At 42.0% G+C, this 19,151-nt stretch overlaps 1 protein-coding gene across 1 annotated transcript in view; it reads left to right on the top strand.

The window, feature by feature from the left end:
- Positions 1-19,151, top strand: part of LOC124035629 (synaptotagmin-7-like) — a 134,061-nt gene that overhangs the window by 100,708 nt on the left and 14,202 nt on the right. Inside the window, exon 6 of the mRNA XM_046349176.1 lies at positions 6,893-7,018. Coding sequence (XP_046205132.1) covers positions 6,893-7,018 — 126 coding nt within the window. The remainder of the gene's footprint in view (positions 1-6,892; positions 7,019-19,151) is intronic.

Raw genomic sequence — 19,151 nt, 5'->3', positions numbered from 1 at the left:
ACTGCAGCTGATGTGGTGCATACTGCAGCTGATGTGGAGCATACTGCAGCTGATGTGGCGCATACTGCAGCTGATGTGGCGCATACTGCAGCTGATGTGGCGCATACTGCAGCTGATGTGGCGCATACTGCAGCTGATGTGGTGCATACTGCAGCTGATGTGGTGCATACTGCAGCTGATGTGGCGCATACTGAAGCTTGGCACTGAATGCATCATTGTTGGAGGTGCAGAGAGGAATTCTTTTATTGAAATACTTTTATATGATGTTGCTATCTATGACAGGCTGCTTTCGTAGATACATTTCTTTCTCTGAATCACATGTATTCTTTATATTGTTATATTTTTCTCTTGTCACTGATAGCTTGGAAGCTTATCCCTATCTTTCATACTTAATGCATCCATCCATATTATTTCTTCCCTACCTCATTCTTTAGATTCTTTATGCCATATAAAAGGTCCAATGATAATACTTTGGATGAGATGAGTGAGAGGAAGGATTTAGGCAGTGGTGATACAGGTGAACAGAGAGAGTGGGAAAGCATGATACTGATGAACTTCAATTAAACCAACCTAATGTCTTATATTATATACAGTTGAAGTCAGAAGTTTACATACACCTTAGCCAAATACATTTAAACTCTGTTTTTCCACAATTCCTGACATTTAATCATAGTAAAAATTTCCTGTTTTAGGCCAGTTAGGATCACCACTTTATTTTAAGAATGTGAAATGTCAGAATAATTGCCTTTAAATTGTTTCACTTGGGTCAAACGTTTCAGGTAGCCTTCCACAAGCTTCCCACAAAAAGTTGGGTGAATTTTGTCCCATTCCTCCTGACAGTGCTGGTGTAACAGAGTCAGGTTTGTAGGCCTCCTTGCTCGCACATGCCTTTTCAGTTCTGCCTACACATTTTCTATAGGATTGAGGTCAAGGCTTTGTAATGGCCACTCAAATACCTTGACTTTGTTGTCCTTAAGCCATTTTGCCACCATTTTGGAAGGATTCTTGGGGTCACTGTGTCACGACTCCCCTGCCTGTTTGGGCGGTACTCTGCGGTCGTCGTCGCCGGTCTACCACCTATACCTTTTTCCTTTTCATTTTGTTTTGTCTTATTGGTTGCACCTGTTCCCTGTTTCGTTTCTGGATTTATGTCTATTTAAGCCTGTTAGGTCCACCTGGGTTTGTGCGGGATCGTTACTCTGTTGGTTGTGGATGTGATTTTCGTGTTTGTTTTCTCCTGACTTTTTGGTCCTGTGTTTGGACTGGTCTGTTTTATGCGCTCTGTATTTTGGCGTGCGCGTTTTGTGCTGGAGAATAAATGACGATTTACCGAACCCTCTGCGCCTGACTCCAACCCACCACTCATAGTAAACTCTGACACATTGTCCATTTGGAAGACCCATTTGCGACCAAGCTTTAAAAGATACTTTTGTACCTGTTTCCTCCAGCATCTTCAAATCAAATTTTATTTGTCACATACACATGTTTAGCAAATGTTTTATTTAACTAGGCAAGTAAGTTAAGAACAAATTCTTATTTTCAATGACAGCCTAGGAACAGTGGGTTAACTGCCTGTTCAAGGGCAGAAAGACAGATTTATACCTTGTCAGCTCAGGGATTTGAACTTGCAACCTTTCGGCTGCTAGTCCAACTAGACTACCCTGCCGCCCAGGGTTGCCTAGATGTTAATGCGTGTGTAGGGAAATGGTTGTGCTTCTAGTTCTGACCATGCAGTAATATACATATGAGATGAGTAATGTAGGGTATGTAAACATTATATAAAGTGGCATTGTTTAAAGTGACTAGTGATACATTTATTACATCCAATTTTTAATTGGATTCACAAGGTCCTTTGCTGTTGTTCTGGGATTGATTTGCACTTTTCACACCAAAGTATACGATGTACGTTGTGGTACCTTCAGACGTTTAAAAATTGCTCCCAGTGATGAACCAGACTTGTGGAGGTCTACAAAAAAAATTCTGAGGTCTTGGCTGATATCTTTTGATTTTTCCATGATGTCAAGCAAAGAGGCACTGAGTTTGAAGGTAGGCCTGAAAATACATCCACAGGTGCACCTCCTATTGACTCAAATGATGTCAATTAGCCTATCAGAAGCTTCTAAAGTCATGATATAATTTTCTGGAATTTTCCAAGCTGTTTAAAGGCACAGTCATGTAAACTTCTGACCCACTGGAATTGTGATACAGTGAATTATAAGTGAAAATATCTGTCTGTAAACAATTGTTGGAAAAATTACTTGTGTCATGCACAAAGTAGATGTTCTAACCGACTTCCTAAAACTACATTTGTGGAGTTGTTGAAAAACTAGTTTTAATGACTACAACCTAAGTGTATGTAAACTTCCGACTTCAATTGTACAATCCGAGCAAATCCGATGGCACTTGTAGATTTTCTGGAATGTTTAACGCAACACTTATCAAATGTGCTGTAACTGCTATTAGCACATACCATAAGCCCATCCCAAGACACTTCCATACCCACTGACCATTCATATAATGACTGTAACACTCATTCTCACTAACCACAGCCCATCTTCAGTCAACACATTGTCCTGAGCTGTATGTGAGCTATCTGAAAGGCCGTGGGGTGGGGGGTGGGAGGCAAAATGCTGAAGTATGACTGGTATTAATCTGGTCCACAAAGTCCCTCCCCTTGGGGGCCTGCCTCTGGTGCTCTCCAGTAGAATTACTACAGCGCTGTGGAGCTAGCCCAGGGCCCACTGAAGAGCACAGTCAACACAGCCAAAGGCTGTAAATCCTCCAGCGCTGCACTAGCCTAAGACAGAGGCTGTTTAGCCAGAGCTTACAGTACTCATGAAGGACAGACATCGAAGGGGGAGAGTAGGGAAGCACTATTAAACTAGTGTAAAAGCAGATGGATGATTAGAAATACAGAGAGGTTTCAGGGAGGGGAGAGGGTTGTTTGGTTAGATTAATGGGTTGAACTGATGGCAGGCAAGGAAAGATGAATAGAGCTGACAAAGACCAGTTGACCTAAGAGAAGCAGCATAGTGTGAGAGTTAGCTTGGAGGCTAGTGTAAAGTCATCATGGGTTGGAGGAGGACAGATTAATGGGATGACATAAAATAGATACAAAAAAGGAGGAAGAGGTCAAGGTAAATCAGGGAGAAAAGTGACATGAAAAGGGTAAGAGCAGTGGATGGAGTAAAATAGAGATAAAGGCTGTTAGCTCCTGTTTGCTGTGGGGCTGAGCACTGTCAAAAACACAAGCCTACCCACAGACTGTCAGACACTCACATACAAGCATCTATACAAGCATCTTCTACAACTGTATAACTGCTGTTGAACTGATTTAACCTGACAATGCTCTATTTCCTGTTTTTCATCTCTCCATACCCTCCTTTCTCTATGTTGAACTCTCTGGGCCCGTCCTCATTTTTGTTCCCTCTGGTACTTGTATTGTACTCACACCATCACTCTCCCTCTGTATCTCCTGTTTTCCAATTATGGATCTCTTCTGTCAATCTCTCTGGTTACCACTATCCTCTCATCTATCCCTCTCCTTCCCTCTTCTCTCACGTGCATCCCCTGCAAACCCGTGTTACCCTCTCTTTCCTTGCTGCTCTGTCTGGTCAGTTTTGGGGACCCCTCCCTCTCGGCCGCCTCTACTCTGGAGCACATTCCATCCTCAGCAGCAGCCCGTCCTCGTCCCCTGGTGCGACAGCAGAGTCTCCAGCAGCCTCTCACCCACCAGCCCCCTCCGGGCCCCAATGACCCCCCAGCCACCTCCCAGAGCCTGGGCCAGCTGCACACAGGGCTCGGGGGCGGGGGGCACCGGGGAGGCCCGCGGGGGGTGCGGGGGAGTCCGGCGGGGACAGGTGCTTCCCGGTACAGAGGAGCAGGAGGAGGACGATCCAGGTCCAACCCAGGCAGCTGGGACCACATGATGGGACAGATCCGCAACAGAGGACTGGATGTCAAGTCTTTCCTGTGAGTCTGCTGATCTAGGAATGTTCTAGATTCTGTTATTGATTCTATTCTGAACCTGTTTGCACTGTCCTCTGTCTGTCTCTTTGGGCTTTCTCAACCACAATGTGTCCTTATTATATCAATTCTCCCCCTTCTCCTCGGGTAATTGTCCTAAAGAGTGTCATATACTGTAAGATTCACTCCCAAAATGCCAAGCCTAAGCCATGTACTGTAGCTGTTTTTTGGCATTACTTTAATATGCTGTGTAATTTATGCATTGTTCTTGGTAACTCTGTCTGTATGCCCTTTAGTGTCTGTTTTTAAGTTTACTTAAAGTCACATGTATTGTCTTTGCGTAGGTCACACTTGTCTACCTGAGGGTGGGGGACAAACTATTTGTGCTAATAAGTATGCTGCAGCTGCATACCGTACTCTGAAGTCTTTACTGTGTGTGTGTGTGTGTGTGTGTGTGTGTGTGTGTGTGTGTGTGTGTGTGTGTGTGTGTGTGTGTGTGTGTGTGTGTGTGTGTGTGTGTGTGTGTGTGTGTGTGTGTGTGTGTGTGTGTGTGTGTGTGTGTGTGTGTGTGTGTGCTTACAGTGTATATCACATTTATAGCCTGTGTGCATCAACATGGGTGCAGGGGTTAAGCAGCAGCATGTAGAAATTCCACATGAATTGATCTCATGTCTACAGCGTCATTACTCCCAAAATGGACTGTCACTATGAGAGAGAGAGAGAGAGAGAGAGAGAGAGAGAGAGAGAGAGAGAGAGAGAGAGAGAGAGAGAGAGAGAGAGAGAGAGAGAGAGAGAGAGAGAGAGAGAGAGAGAGAGAGAGAGAGAGAGAATAGGATGAAGGTTAAACCCAAGGAGACGAGGAGGAGTTGTTAAGGTGGAGAGAGTTCAATTCTCTGTGTGGATATGGATGGAAAACTACCACTTCCTAATTCAATTTAGCTCTAGTTTTTACAATATTTATGCTATGATAAAGCTAAATGTACCATCAAATGTACCATCAAAAATATGGCTAAATGCACGTTTTTTTATTACCCTGCAGTCAGCAGTACTTCAGTACTTCACAGACCCCTCACAGAATATTGGAGAGAGTAGATCTACTGTAGGTGGAGGAGCGATCTGGAGGCCAGAAACTCCTGACACATTTGACGGTGTCACCTATTTTCCAATGAATCTGGTGTTGAAATGATTGGCTATTTGTTAGAGAAACAAAACCCAGCGATTCCTTCTTCTCCTGTGGGTGAACGATGATGGATGTCTGAGGCTGTGTAGGGCAGCCTGCGGACCTCCCCGACCCCCCTGCCCTCCACTTGAGTCTCTCTGGCCCATTAACACAGGCCCCAGACCAGTGACCTCCTCACTGAATCATCGCTCAATAAAGGCAGGGCAGATATGTGGAACATGGAGGGAGAGGTCCCTGTAAACATGAATCTTTCTGGACTGGGACCAGGCTCTGGGGGATGGGAGGATGGGGAGAGGTGGAAAGATCTAGGCAATGCGGACTGTCTAATTGTTATGCTTTTTTTATATTGTGGATTTACAGAGATGCAGAGAATGAAGTTGTGTTACTTTTAAGTCATCATCTCCAACATTGTGACCTTCCATGATAATAGAGCTTTGCTTTGGTGTGGATTTAGGCCTATAAATTCATATCAGTTATGCTCCTCTATTGTAATATATAATAATAATATATGCTATTTAGCAGACGCTTTTATCCAAAGCGACTTACAGTCATGTGTGCATACATTCTACGTATGGGTGGTCCCGGGGATCGAACCCACTATCCTGGCGTTACAAGCGCCATGCTCTACCAACTGAGCTACAGAAGGTCACCTTTCCTTATGTCTATTGTGGATTGTGTTTCTGTGTGCCAATGGAAAGTCTACAAAACTATGAGCAAACCAACCTTTGTATTGAATACATGGAATTGGATTGTGATGATAGAGAGAGAGAGAGAAGAATGTCCGAAATTCAAATGACATGAAATAAAATATTTGGGTTAAATATGGAGAGAAAGAAAAACTGCTATAAGATGGAGGAAAAGCACAAGCAGGATGAATGCCAATACATTTTTACATCGTGATGAATAGCTGTATGATGCACAGACTCCATGTGTCATTTAGGTAGCTGGACATGGAGCAAAACATCCTTAGCCTCCTCACAGACTGCACTAAAAAATGATAACTACTACTATTAACTACACACTACGAGTTTGTCCCCGAAAGACAATATGTTGTGATATTCTTGTGCAGTAAGCCTGGAGATGATTAGAGAACAGTGAGGGTCAGAGTGGGTTTTGTTGAACAGGGGTCAGGAATGTGTTATGTAAAGGCCCTGTGAGGGAAGGAAGAGAATGATAGAGAGAGTTAGACAGGACAGGGTCCAGGGAAACAGTGACTCACCTCACAGCTTTACACAAACTGGGGAAGAGGATCCCCTAGGGGTAGCTAAGTGTGTGTGTGTGTGTGTGTGTGTGTGTGTGTGTGTGTGTGTGTGTGTGTGTGTGTGTGTGTGTGTGTGTGTGTGTGTGTGTGTGTGTGTGTGTGTGTGTGTGTGTGTGTGTGTGTGTGTGTGTGTGTGTGTGTGTGTGTGTGAGAGAGAGAGAGTGAGTAAGAGCAGGAGTGTGTGAATGTTTGCTTGTTAAGAGCACTGTGTGCCTGGCCCCTTTCAGACTTCAGCATACTTCAATATGACTAAAGCCTGTAACACGGTACGCTTCAAAGCTCACAGAAAGTAAACAATCTGTGTCTACAACAGCTTGGGTTCAATTAAATGTTTTAAGGGTGAGGTTTTGTATCAATCCAAGTGATAATATGTAAATGTTTCACCACTCAATATCACCTTTCTCTCCTCTTTACAGTTTTTTAAAACTACCTGTCTCTACTCTGTCTCTGTACTCGTTGTGTGTGTGGGTTGTTGTGTGGAGCAGCGAGGGGAAGATGGTTGTTCTGTCTCTAGCGATCGGGCTGGCTGAACAAGATGACTTCGCCAACCTCCCAGATCTACAGGAAGCACCAGCGTGCCAAGAAAACTCAACTCCACCGGACAAATCAAGGTACCAGCCAGGTTACGAACAAAAGAGTGAAAGGATGAGAAAGAGGGAGAGTGTGAAAGAAGGAAAGAAAGAAAGAGTTGAGAGATAAAGCCCTGGTGAAATGAGATAAGAGAGATTGAAGGAAAATAGTTGGTGTAGACTTCCCAGCAGTGTGTGTGATGTTCAGTGCAGATTCTTGTGGTCCAGTTTTGAAGCTACTGTGTGATCGGCATGATCCACAGTGAGAGGAAGCCTATAACAACCCAATGGGGACGCTGTAATTGGATGGGCTGACAGAAGCATCTGATTGGTTGGTTTCAGTGTCTTCCTGCTGTGAGAGTCCTGAGTTAGTACATTAGTAACAGGATTAGATATAGTCATTCTGAGAAGGCAGCAGGAAGTAATTACCTTTATTATCTGCTCCCCATATATTGTCTCTGATCCCGGCCAATCAACCATTCCCCAATTCCTTCTCCTGATTTGAAATAGGAAATATCAGGTAATAACACTAGAATGTCCAATCATCAAGTGTTAACTATGTGTCTACATCCTGTCCCACTTCATTGGTCCTAGCCTTACCGCAACATGTTTGTTTACTTTTGCCAGTCTAAGTCAGCTTTCGCTTTTTTCCTCAGTTTTTCCATCTTTCCTTTTTCATGCTCCCTTGTTCTTTTCATGCTCCCTCTCATCCTGCCTCCCCCTTGTTAGCCTGTTTGCCTCCCGCTCTTCCTCACCAGCTCAAAGAGGGTTTGATCTGCGTGTCTCCATTCCACAGCAGGGAGCATGGTGGGGGCGGACTCATTATTCTGGAGTGTGGTCCCCCCGTGTGAAACCCCTGTCTAAAAATATGCTAACCGTTCTTCTGCCACCGACTCCATATGCATTCCCCAACAGCTGTCAGAGACAAACACGCTAACAGCCAACTACCAGCTGGGAAATAAGAACCAGAGCAACTCTTGTGGTGAGCAAACAGCTAGATAGGCTGCCGTGTTATCACCTAAAATGTTCTCAGGAATTGAGTGCTCTGCTTGCCTCCTGTCCCTCATGGGTAGTGGACTGTACATAAATCCCTATTATTGGGTAAGGAGTCCTACTGTGTAAGGTGGTGTAGTAGTGAGTGCTTTTATATGGTAGCGTTCAGTACATTTCTGTCCTAGATGAGCAATAGAACAACTCTTACATTTATCAGACAATAGTTAGTTTTCACTGAATCTCTCTGATGTAGGCTATTTTGTACTGCATCTTATGATTTCAATAACATTTGTAATGCTTCCTGGAATTTCCACATTTCCTTTCTACTCAGTTCAAAAAGGAGCATGAACGATGGTAGATGGAGTTCTGTGCAGTGGTCAGAATACATAAGAATTTTGTTCTGAAGGAACGTTATTGTGCTGTATTGGCCTGTGGGTTTGTCCTGTCGTGGTCATGCTCATCGTATTTCATGGTCATGCCGCGGTTATGACCTGTTCAGCCTTGAAATGCCTACATTGCAGTCACGGTGTGGAGGCACGCCTGCATGCTCATCTTCTCCCTCTTCCTGGCCGGATGCCTGTCCAACACCCGTCTTTAATCAAAGCGATCTGGTGCGAGGCACAGTCGCGTGGGCCAACTTGCCTTGTGTCCTTCCACAATGAATAACCACTTTCAATCATCATCTCTGTCCATCTCCCAGTCTCTCTAGTTACCCCTGTGTGGGTCCCAGTGCCCCTGCCTTGCCCACCCCTGGCCTTATGATGGATCCCAGCAGACTGAAAATTATGAAAAGTGATGATGCCTCCGTGTGTGTATGTGTGTGTTGTGGTGGCATATTTCTGCTTTACCAAATGAGAGCGTTACAAACTTCACACACCAGTCAGAGTTATACTTAAACTACATATTTTTTAATAAGAGCTTTGCAATAGCCTTTTTGACTTTCAATGATGCGCTATCTCCAATGAACCATTGAAAAGTACCAACAGAAAAGTACAAAGATCTTTTATAGCCAAGATTACACCCCTCTCAACTTACATGACGAACCTGTAACAGCGTTCGTCTGTTGAAAGAGAGTCGGACCAAAATGCGGCGTGGTGGTTACTCATGTTCTTTAATGAAAAATGAACGATACATGAAATAACTAAATATCCAAAACAACAAACGAAACGAGAAAACATATACAGCCTATCTTGTGACAACAAACACAGAGACAGGAACAATCACCCACAAACACACAGTGAAACCCAGGCTACCTAAATATGGTTCCCGATCAGAGACAACAAGAATCACCTGACTCTGATTGAGAACCGCCTCAGGCAGCCATAGACTATGCTAGACAACCCTACTCAACCACAATCCCAATACCTACTAAACCCCAATATGAAAACACAAAAAAATAAACCCATGTCACACCCTGGCCTGACCAACTAAATATATAAACACAAAATACTAAGACCAGGGCGTGACAGAACCACAGATCTTAGGAACAGTTCACAAAGAAATACTTTTTCTTGAGAAAGGTGTATCCCTTAGCCAGATAACATTCGCTATAAATTATTGTTCAGTTTAGTCCCTCCGACGAGGTTCTAATCTCGTTCCTGGTACTTCATAGTACAAAAACACCAACTCATCCAATGGCATATATCAATTATCAACTCTATCTCAAGTAAACCCCCTCTTGACCCCACTCCTGGACAAGCTCACTGAGGGGAGTGAGCCTCTAGATCATACACTATCCCAGCATAAATGCAACATTGGAGAGGACATACAATGTTTCCAGACACTGCCATACACCTCCCCCCAATGGGAAAAGGAGGGAGTGACTGGCACACAGACGTTGTGGAGACAAGTAATTGGTTCCCCATTAGGTAAAGGATAGGATAAGTATCCCCCCCCCCACCCTTTAAGATTTAGATGCACTATTGTAAAGTGACTGTTCCACTGGATGTCATAAGGTGAATGCACCAATTTGTAAGTCGCTCTGGATAAGAGCGTCTGCTAAATGACTTAAATGTAAATGTAAATGTAAAGAATAGGTAAAGACACATTCACATATGAAGACAATGTTCCATTCTGTCCTCTTCCCTTTCTGATATTCTGCATAGCACAAGGGACATGTGAAAGACAAGCCTGACCTCTCCCCTCTCTGGGCCCCAAGTGACTAATGCCTGGCTGAGGGAAAAGTGCAACTGCCAACACTGTAGTCCAAAAGGATACATTCTAATGACACGTATCTCACATAAGCATATTATGCAAATAAAACATCTTAATGAACTATGTTACCCAACTAATTCTGATTCATTCGCCACAGTGTGTGTGTGTGAGAGAGAGAGAGAGAGAGAGAGAGAGAGAGAGAGAGAGAGAGAGAGAGAGAGAGAGAGAGAGAGAGAGAGAGAGAGAGAGAGAGAGAGAGAGAGAGAGAGAGAGAGAGAGAGAGAGAGAGAGAGAGAGAGAGAGAGAGAGAGAGAGAGAATACATATGCTGTCAGACAAAGAGAAAAACATTTGCTGTCAGGTTGCTAGTGAAATGTACACTCACTACCAAAAAGACAGAAGTATTCACTCAAGGAGAAATGGAACCATTCACAATTCAGATACCTAGAACCATACAGTTCAATGAGATGAATAAATAGACATACAGGCTCAGGTGAAACAGACATTGACAGACAAAGCATATTCCCTCCATACACACACCTTACTGTATATTAGAATAGGATGTCCTTGCGTAGACAGACAAAGGGTCATTGGTAGAGAGGGAAGGTCAATCATTCTCTCAAATGGAGAATATGTTTTCATTCTCAGGAGACAGGAGTGTGCACTCAGATGCTTAGAAGCAAGTAATCAAAGCTTCGTGAGAAGCATAAACTAGCGTAATCTCTGTTTCTTTTGCTATGGCAGCTCAATTAGAAATGAATCACAGTGTTACAGCACAACTCTAAAGCCAGTGATAACCAAGCTCTATCCACAAGGAGATGAGGGAGGAAAACAATGGAATTATCCTGGAAGTCATTTGTATTTATTAGTAGTCTGCAAACATTTGTGCTGAGAGATTAGTGATGCACAAAGTAGTCTAACCCCAATGTTGTCTGACTCTAAAGCATGCTACTGCAGCTGCTTCTATTGACCATTGTTCTGTTCTCTGACGATACCATTCTTACAGATATGATATCTTTTTTATTTAAAAAGAAAAAATGTACCTTTATTTTACTAGGCAAGTCAGTTAAGAACAAATTCTTATTTTTAATGACAGCCTAGGAACAGCGGGTTAACTGCCTGTTCAGGAGCAAAACAACATATTTGTACCTTGTCAGCTCGGGGATTTGAACTTGCAACCTTTTGGTTACTAGTCCAACGCTCTAACCACTAGGCTACCCTGCCGCCCAGAAAGTGATTGTATTGTAAAAACTTGGTCCAAAAGGGTGAGTACAGTATTCTGTAGGCTATACCTTAAAGCGGGTTATTGAAGTTGCGGTCATCGAGTCATGCACTGGTGGCTGAGGTCCATTGTGTCAGAGGCCTTAAGCCTCACGGCTGACTGGAGTCACTGGACTAACCCTCCCACCAACATGCAGTAGCTACGGAGTTTTATCATGGCAGCTCGATATCATTACCATCTCCGAAATAAACTCTGCTGTAGCATGACAGTGCTAGCCCCCAGACACGCAGACACACAGAGAACACGTAAATAAGGAGCTCAACGCTCCATGCTCTTTGAGCCTGGACCACCAACTCCTTGGGGCCAGACTTTCTGGCCTGTAATCAAACTGAGTCAAGCCTTATAATTACTCTTCTGGCTTGGCAACGGTCTCCATGGCCGCCTCTGGAGCTAGCTCAGGGAAACTTGATTGGCTGGGAACAGAAATATAGGTCAGCACAAAAGAGACATTTAAAAAAAAAAAAAGTCAGCTCCGTCTCAGGAAGTCATTCACCATGCCTTGCTGAGGCGTTTGAGTCGGAACACAAAGTTGATTAAAGGAAAGCGCAGTTATATAATCTGATGAAAAACAGTGAGAAATCCGCTTCGGAAGTCCTGTGTGGAAAAAAGCGCTGCATAAATTCACCTTAATCAATATCTAAGTGAGATATGAGGAGGAAATGACATCACTTTACCATCTCTTTACTTTATTAGGTGTTTGTGCAATAAATGGGAGCTTGAAGATCAGTTGAAGCATCAACCAGCATTTACGGGGTACCAACCAATCAGGATGACTCAGACTCAGGTTGGAGAAAAGTATTCAAACAACAGTCAGCTGGATTGGCTCCATTAGTTGTATTAAGCTGGTACGGAGGGAGGTGGCCTGCTGATATGTTGGATGTTTGCATTGAGTGTGCTGACACCAGAGCTCAGGCCTCATCTATCACAGCCTGGGGACCTGTGATTGTGTTGCGCTGCTCTCCTGGGGCATTGTATGATCAGCATGCCCATATACTGAATGTGTATGGATACATGCTTTCTCCCAAGCCAGGTCCCCCGTTGACCCCTCATCTCTTATGTTTTCACCACTCTACCCCCTCTCCCGTCATTAGAACCCATCCCTCACTCCCATTCCACCTCACCTCCATCTCCTCCTTCCATCATGCTGCCCTCTACGAGACCAACCCCGCTCCTCTCAATCCATCTCTCCAGCTCTCATTCTTTCTCACTGACTCTCTCTGCCTCTCATGCAGTCTCTTCCTCCCTTGATCTAATTGATCTATTAACCCTTTACTTACCTTCCCTCCCTTTGTCAGCCCTTTCTTTCCCTCCCTCTACCTCTCTATCTCTTTATTCATCTAATCGTGCTTCCCCTGGGGGTGTTGACTGGCGCTTTGATGGGATGATGTCAGAGCTCCGGTCCTCTGTCAGGGTGGATGACTGTCTGCCCAGGCAGCCTGGCTGGGTTACATCTGCATCACTGCTGAATATCACAACAGGGGAATGAGATTCCCCTGTGGGCAGCACACACACACACACACACAGATATGGAGATGGAGAAAAAGGAGTAGGGACACATACACAAAGGAAAAGAGACACTCCAGAGATTCACATACACTCTATGTAATCAACATGCAAAACGTGTCTTGGGCTCAGCCTGTTTGGGGACCTGTATTTGATACTTAAGCAAGTCAATTGTTTTTGCAGTGAAGCACCACTGTTTCCCTCCAATAATACTATGAAGATGCTCATATCATTCATATCTCATGAAGGCTTGCCTGCTATGAATGATATTATCGAGAGTACACTGAAAGATTTTCTGCTATAACAAACTCATCATTCCACCTCCATATAACTTCCTTAACTCTATCTAACACCATCTAACTCCATTAACTATCTAACCCATCTAACTTCATTAACTCTATCTAACACCATCTAACTCCATTAACTCTATCTAACCACATCTAACTTCATTAACTCTATCTAACATCATCTAACTCCATTAACTTCATCTAACTCCATTAACTCTATCTAACCCCATCTAACTTCATTAACTCTATCTAACACCATCTAACTCCATTAACTCTATCTAAACACATCTAACTTCATTAACTCTATCTAACATCATCTAACTCCATTAACTTCATCTAACTCCATTAACCTGTTGCGACGAGCAATCCGGGATCCTATTTATAGCCTCAAGCTCATTACCATAACGCAACATTAACTATTCATGAAAATCGCAAATTAAATGAAATAAATATATTAGCTCTCAAGCTTAGCCTTTTCTTAACAACACTGTCATCTCAGATTTTCAAAATATGCTTTTGAACCATAGCTAAACAAGCATTTGTGTAAGAGTATTGATAGCCTAGCATAGCATTAAGCCTGGCCTTCAGCATGCAACATTTTCACAAAAACAGAAAAGCATTCAAATAAAATCATTTACCTTTGAAGAACTTCAGATGTTTTCAATGAGGAGACTCTCAGTTAGATAGCAAATGTTCAGTTTTTCCAAAAAGATTATTTGTGAAGGACAAATCGCTCCGTTTTGTTCATCACGTTTAGGTAAGAAAAAAAACTAAGATTAAGTCATTACAACGCAAACTTTTTTCCAAATTAACTCCATAATATCGACAGAAACTTGGCAAACGTTGTTTAGAATCAATCCTCAAGGTGTTTTTCACATATCTATCGATGATAAATCATTCGTGGCAGTTTGCTTTCTCATCTGAAGAAATGGAACGCGCATGGACCTGGAGATTACGCAATAATTTTGACGCAGGACACCGGGCGGACACCTGGTAAATGTAGTCTCTTATGGTCAATCTTCCAATGATATGCCTACAAATACGTCACAATGCTGCAGACACGTTGGGGAAAAGACAGAAAGTGCAGGCTCATTCCTGGCGCATTCACAGCCATATAAGGAGACATTGGAACACAGCGCCTTCAGAATCTGGGGCATTTCCTGTATGAAATTTCATCTTGGTTTCGCCTGTAGAATTAGTTCTGGGGCACTCACAGATAATATCTTTGCAGATTTGGAAACGTCAGAGTTTTTTCTTTCCAAAGCTGTCAATTACATGCATAGTCGAGCATCTTTTCGTGACAAAATATCTTGTTTAAAACGGGAACGTTTTTTATCCAAAAATTAAAAGAGCGCCCCCTATCTCGGAGAAGTTAACTCAAACCAACTCCATTAACCCCATTAACGCTATCTAACGCCATCTAACTCTTTTAACTCAATCTAACTCTTTTAACTCAATCTAACTCCATTAACTCTATCTAATTCCATCAAACTCCATTTTCTCTATCTAACTCCATTTTCTCTATCTAACTCCATTAACTCTATCTAACTCCATTGAACTCCATCTAACTCAATTAACTCCATCGAACTCCATTAACTTAATTAACTCTTATCTAACTCTATCTAACATCATCTAACTCCATTAACTCTATCTAACTCCATTAACTCTTATCTAACTCCATTTAACTTCATTAACTCTATCTAACAACATTAACTCCATTAACTCAATCTAACTCCATTAACTCAACCTAACTCAATTGACTCTATCGAACTCCATCTAACTTCTTTAACTCAATCTAACTCCATTAACTCAATCTAACTCCATTAACTCAATCTAAATCCATTAACTCTATTTAACAACATTAACTCTAACTCTATCTAACGCCACTAACTCCATTAACTCTATCTAACTCCATTAACTCTATCAACTCCATTAACTCCATTAACTCAATCTAACTCCATTGTGTCACACCCTGACCATAGTTTGCTTTGTATGTTTCTATGTTTTGGTTGGTCAGGGTGTGAGCTGGGTGGGCATTCTATGTTACATGTCTAGTTTGTCTAGTTCTATGTTTGGCCTGATATGGTTCTCAATCAGAGGCAGGTGTTCGTCATTGTCTCTGATTGGGAACCATATTTAGGTAGCCTGTTTGGTGTTGGGTTTTGTGGGTGATTGTCCTTGTTACTGTCTCTGTGTTACTTTGCACCAGTATTCGTGGTACGTTTATTGTATTTGATTCGTGTTTACTTTGTTTCATTAAACATGGATTGCAATAGCCACGCCACATTTTGGTCTGACTCTACTTCACCTAAAGAGAACCGTTACACATTGATTGACTCTATCGAACTCTATCGAACTCCATTAACTCAATCTAAATCCATTAACTCCATTGACTCTATCGAACTCCATTAACTCTATCAAACGCCATTAACTTCATCTAACTCCATTAACTCTATCTAACGCCATTAACTTCATCTAACTCCATTAACTCAAACCAAATCCATTAATTCTATGTAACTCCATTATCTCTTATCTAACTCCATTAACTATCTACAGTGGGGAGAACAAGTATTTGATACACTGCCGATTTTGCAGGTTTTCCTACTTACAAAGCATAACACCATCTAACTAACTAATATCTTTTATACAGGTAACGAGTTCAAACAGGTGCAGTTAATACAGGTAATGAGTGGAGAACAGGAGGGCTTCTTAAAGAAAAACTAACAGGTCTGTGAGAGCCGGAATTAGTACTGGTTGGTAGGTGATCAAATACTTATGTCATGCAATAAAATGCAAATTAATTACTTAAAAATCATACGATGTGATTTTCTTGATTTTTGTTTTAGATTTTGTCTCTCACAGTTGAAGTGTACCTATGATAAAAATTACAGACCACTACATGATTTGTAAGTAGGAAAACCTGCAAAATCGGCAGTGTATCAAATACTTGTTCTCCCCACTGTATCTCCATTTTATTGCCAGCAGCATACCACCCTGCATAGCACCCAGCATACCACTGCTGGCTTGCTTTGAAGCTAAGCATGGTTGGTCCTGGTCAGTTCCTGGATGGGAGACCAGATGCTGCTGGAAGTGGTGTTGGAGGGCCAGTAGGAGGCAGTCTTTCCTCTGGTCTAAAAAAATATCCCAATTCCCCAGGGCAGTGATTGTGGACACTGCCCTGTGTAGGGTGCCATCTTTCGGGTGGGACATTAAATGGGTGTCCTGACTCTGAGGTCATTAAAGATCCCATGGCACCTATTGTAAGAGTAGGGGTGTTAACCCCAGTGTCCTGGCTAAATTCCCAATCTGTTCTTCAAACCGTCACATAATAATCCCCAGTTTCCAATTGGCTCATTCAATCCCCCTCCTCTCCCCTGTAACTGGCCGTTGCTGCAAATTAGAATGTGTTCTCAGTCAACTTACCCGGTAAAATAACAGATAAATAAATAAACTCTATCTAACTCCATTTTCACTATCTAACTCCATTAACTCAATCTAACTCCATTAACTCAATCTAACTCCATCTAACTCAATCTAACTCCATTAACTCTTATCTAACTCCATTTAATTTAATTAACTCTATCTAACATTATCTAACTCCATTTCTCTATCTAACTCCATCTAACTCCATTAACACAATCTAAATCCATTAACTCTATCTAACATCATCTAATTCCACTAACTCTATCTAACTCCATTAACACAATCTAAATCCATTAACTCTATCTAACATTATCTAACTCCATTTCTCTATCTAACTCCATCTAACTCCATTAACACAATCTAAATCCATTAACTCTATCTAACATTATCTAACTCCATTTCTCTATCTAACTCCATCTAACTCCATTAACACAATCTAAATCCATTAACTCTATCTAACATCATCTAATTCCACTAACTCTATCTAACTCCATCTAACTTCATTAACTCTATCTAACTCCATTAACTCTATCTAACGCCCCTTTCAGAAAATCAGGAAGCATCTAAAGGCATTTATCTAGTAGATGACATAACATTGTATGCTCCCCTGCAACACAATATACAGAGCTATGCACATTATGTCATCAGGTCCAGGTTCTTTTGAACAGAGTTAACACTACTATGCTTTTCATGTTTGTGGGGCAGGGAATTACGGTACCAAAGTCAACATTGTAGAAAAAATATGAAAACTCCAGCGTACAGAATTTTATCTCTGCATATTTATTGTCAACATTTTGGTACACATCCTTTTTCAAGACGTTGAAGAAGGTTGGAAAAGGTTGTACACCAAAACGTTGACAGTAAGTATGCACAGAGGAGTTATTCATGTAATTAATGGGAGGATAGGTTAGGCTCTCTGACCCGGGGTTAAGGTCATATGATCAGGGTTCGGGTGTCAGGATCTGTCTAGGGATCATAGCATCGATTCTCAGGGGATGTATTTTATCTAAAGTATTGAGTGTGTATTTGTGTTTCGGTATTTGTCGTGTGATGTCATGTGTGTGACAGTGCATATCATTTGTCATTGCTGTATTAAGACCACACAAACATTTGGAATAGTAATACCGAAATGTACAGTATCTCTTGGGGGAGAGTCATTGTTCTATAAAAGTCTGAGGTGTTGCGAGGGGATTGGGCAGAGGAGTTAGAACAGGAGAAGGTTAATGTTCTACAGCTGGGGGTGATTCTACAGTTTTCCTATAGACTTCTCCAGTGAATCAGCTGTTTGCTCCATGGCATCTTCACCCCCCCACCCCCCACCCCCCCTAGGTGCACGGCGGTATTTGGGTATGGAGAGAGGATGAGTAGGCATGACAGGTCAAGGGGCCTGATGACAATGTGGCCTACTCTCCCTGCCCCTGCTCCACAGGAGGTTTAGATTGCCTTGGATTCTATGGTTACCCAGCCATACCACTAGAAATATAATCACGGTACCATACAACCTTCGGTGGGAGCGTACAGTTTGGTAACCATGGTTACTCGAACCCCTAAAGTATGAATTATATAACCATTGAATTTGTGAAGGAAAGAGCGCAATGGACTAGTCTTTACTTTACAGTAGCTCATATCAATGGACTAGTCTTTACTTTACAGTAGCTCATATCAGTGGTCTAGTCTTTACTTTACAGTAGCTCATATCAATGGACTAGTCTTTACTTTACAGTAGCTCATATCAATGGACTAGTCTTTACTTTACAGTAGCTCATATCAATGGACTAGTCTTTACTTTACAGTAGCTCATATCAATGGACTAGTCTTTACTTTACAGTAGCTCATATCAATGGACTAGTCTTTACTTTACAGTAGCTCATATCAATGGACTAGTCTTTACTTTACAGTAGCTCATATCAATGGACTAGTCTTTACTTTACAGTAGCTCATATCAATGGACTAGTCTTTATTTTACAGTAGCTCATATCAATGGACTTGTCTTTACTTTACAGTAGCTCATATCAATGGACTAGTCTTTACTTTACAGTAGCTCATATCAATGGACTAGTCTTTACTTTACAGTAGCTCATATCAATGGACTAGTCTTTACTTCACAGTAGCTCATATCAATGGACTAGTCTTTACTTTACAGTAGCTCATATCAATGGACTAGTCTTTACAGTAGCTCATATCAATGGACTAGTCTTTACTTTACAGTAGCTCATATCAATGGACTAGTCTTTACATTAGCTCATATCAATGGACTAGTCTTTACTTTACAGTAGCTCATATCAATGGACTAGTCTTTACAGTAGCTCATATCAATGGACTAGTCTTTACTTTACAGTAGCTCATATCAATGGACTAGTCTTTACTGTACATTAGCTTATATCAATGGACTAGTCTTTACTTTACAGTAGCTCATATCAATGGACTAGTCTTTACAGTAGCTCATATCAATGGACTAGTCTTTACTTTACAGTAGCTCATATCAATGGACTAGTCTTTACAGTAGCTCATATCAATGGACTAGTCTTTACAGT

The sequence above is a fragment of the Oncorhynchus gorbuscha genome, linkage group LG05, assembly GCF_021184085.1.
Source record: "Oncorhynchus gorbuscha isolate QuinsamMale2020 ecotype Even-year linkage group LG05, OgorEven_v1.0, whole genome shotgun sequence".
NCBI lineage: Eukaryota > Metazoa > Chordata > Actinopteri > Salmoniformes > Salmonidae > Oncorhynchus > Oncorhynchus gorbuscha.
The sequence above is the reverse complement of the archived record's forward strand: the minus strand, read 5'-3'. Positions and strand labels throughout refer to the sequence as shown.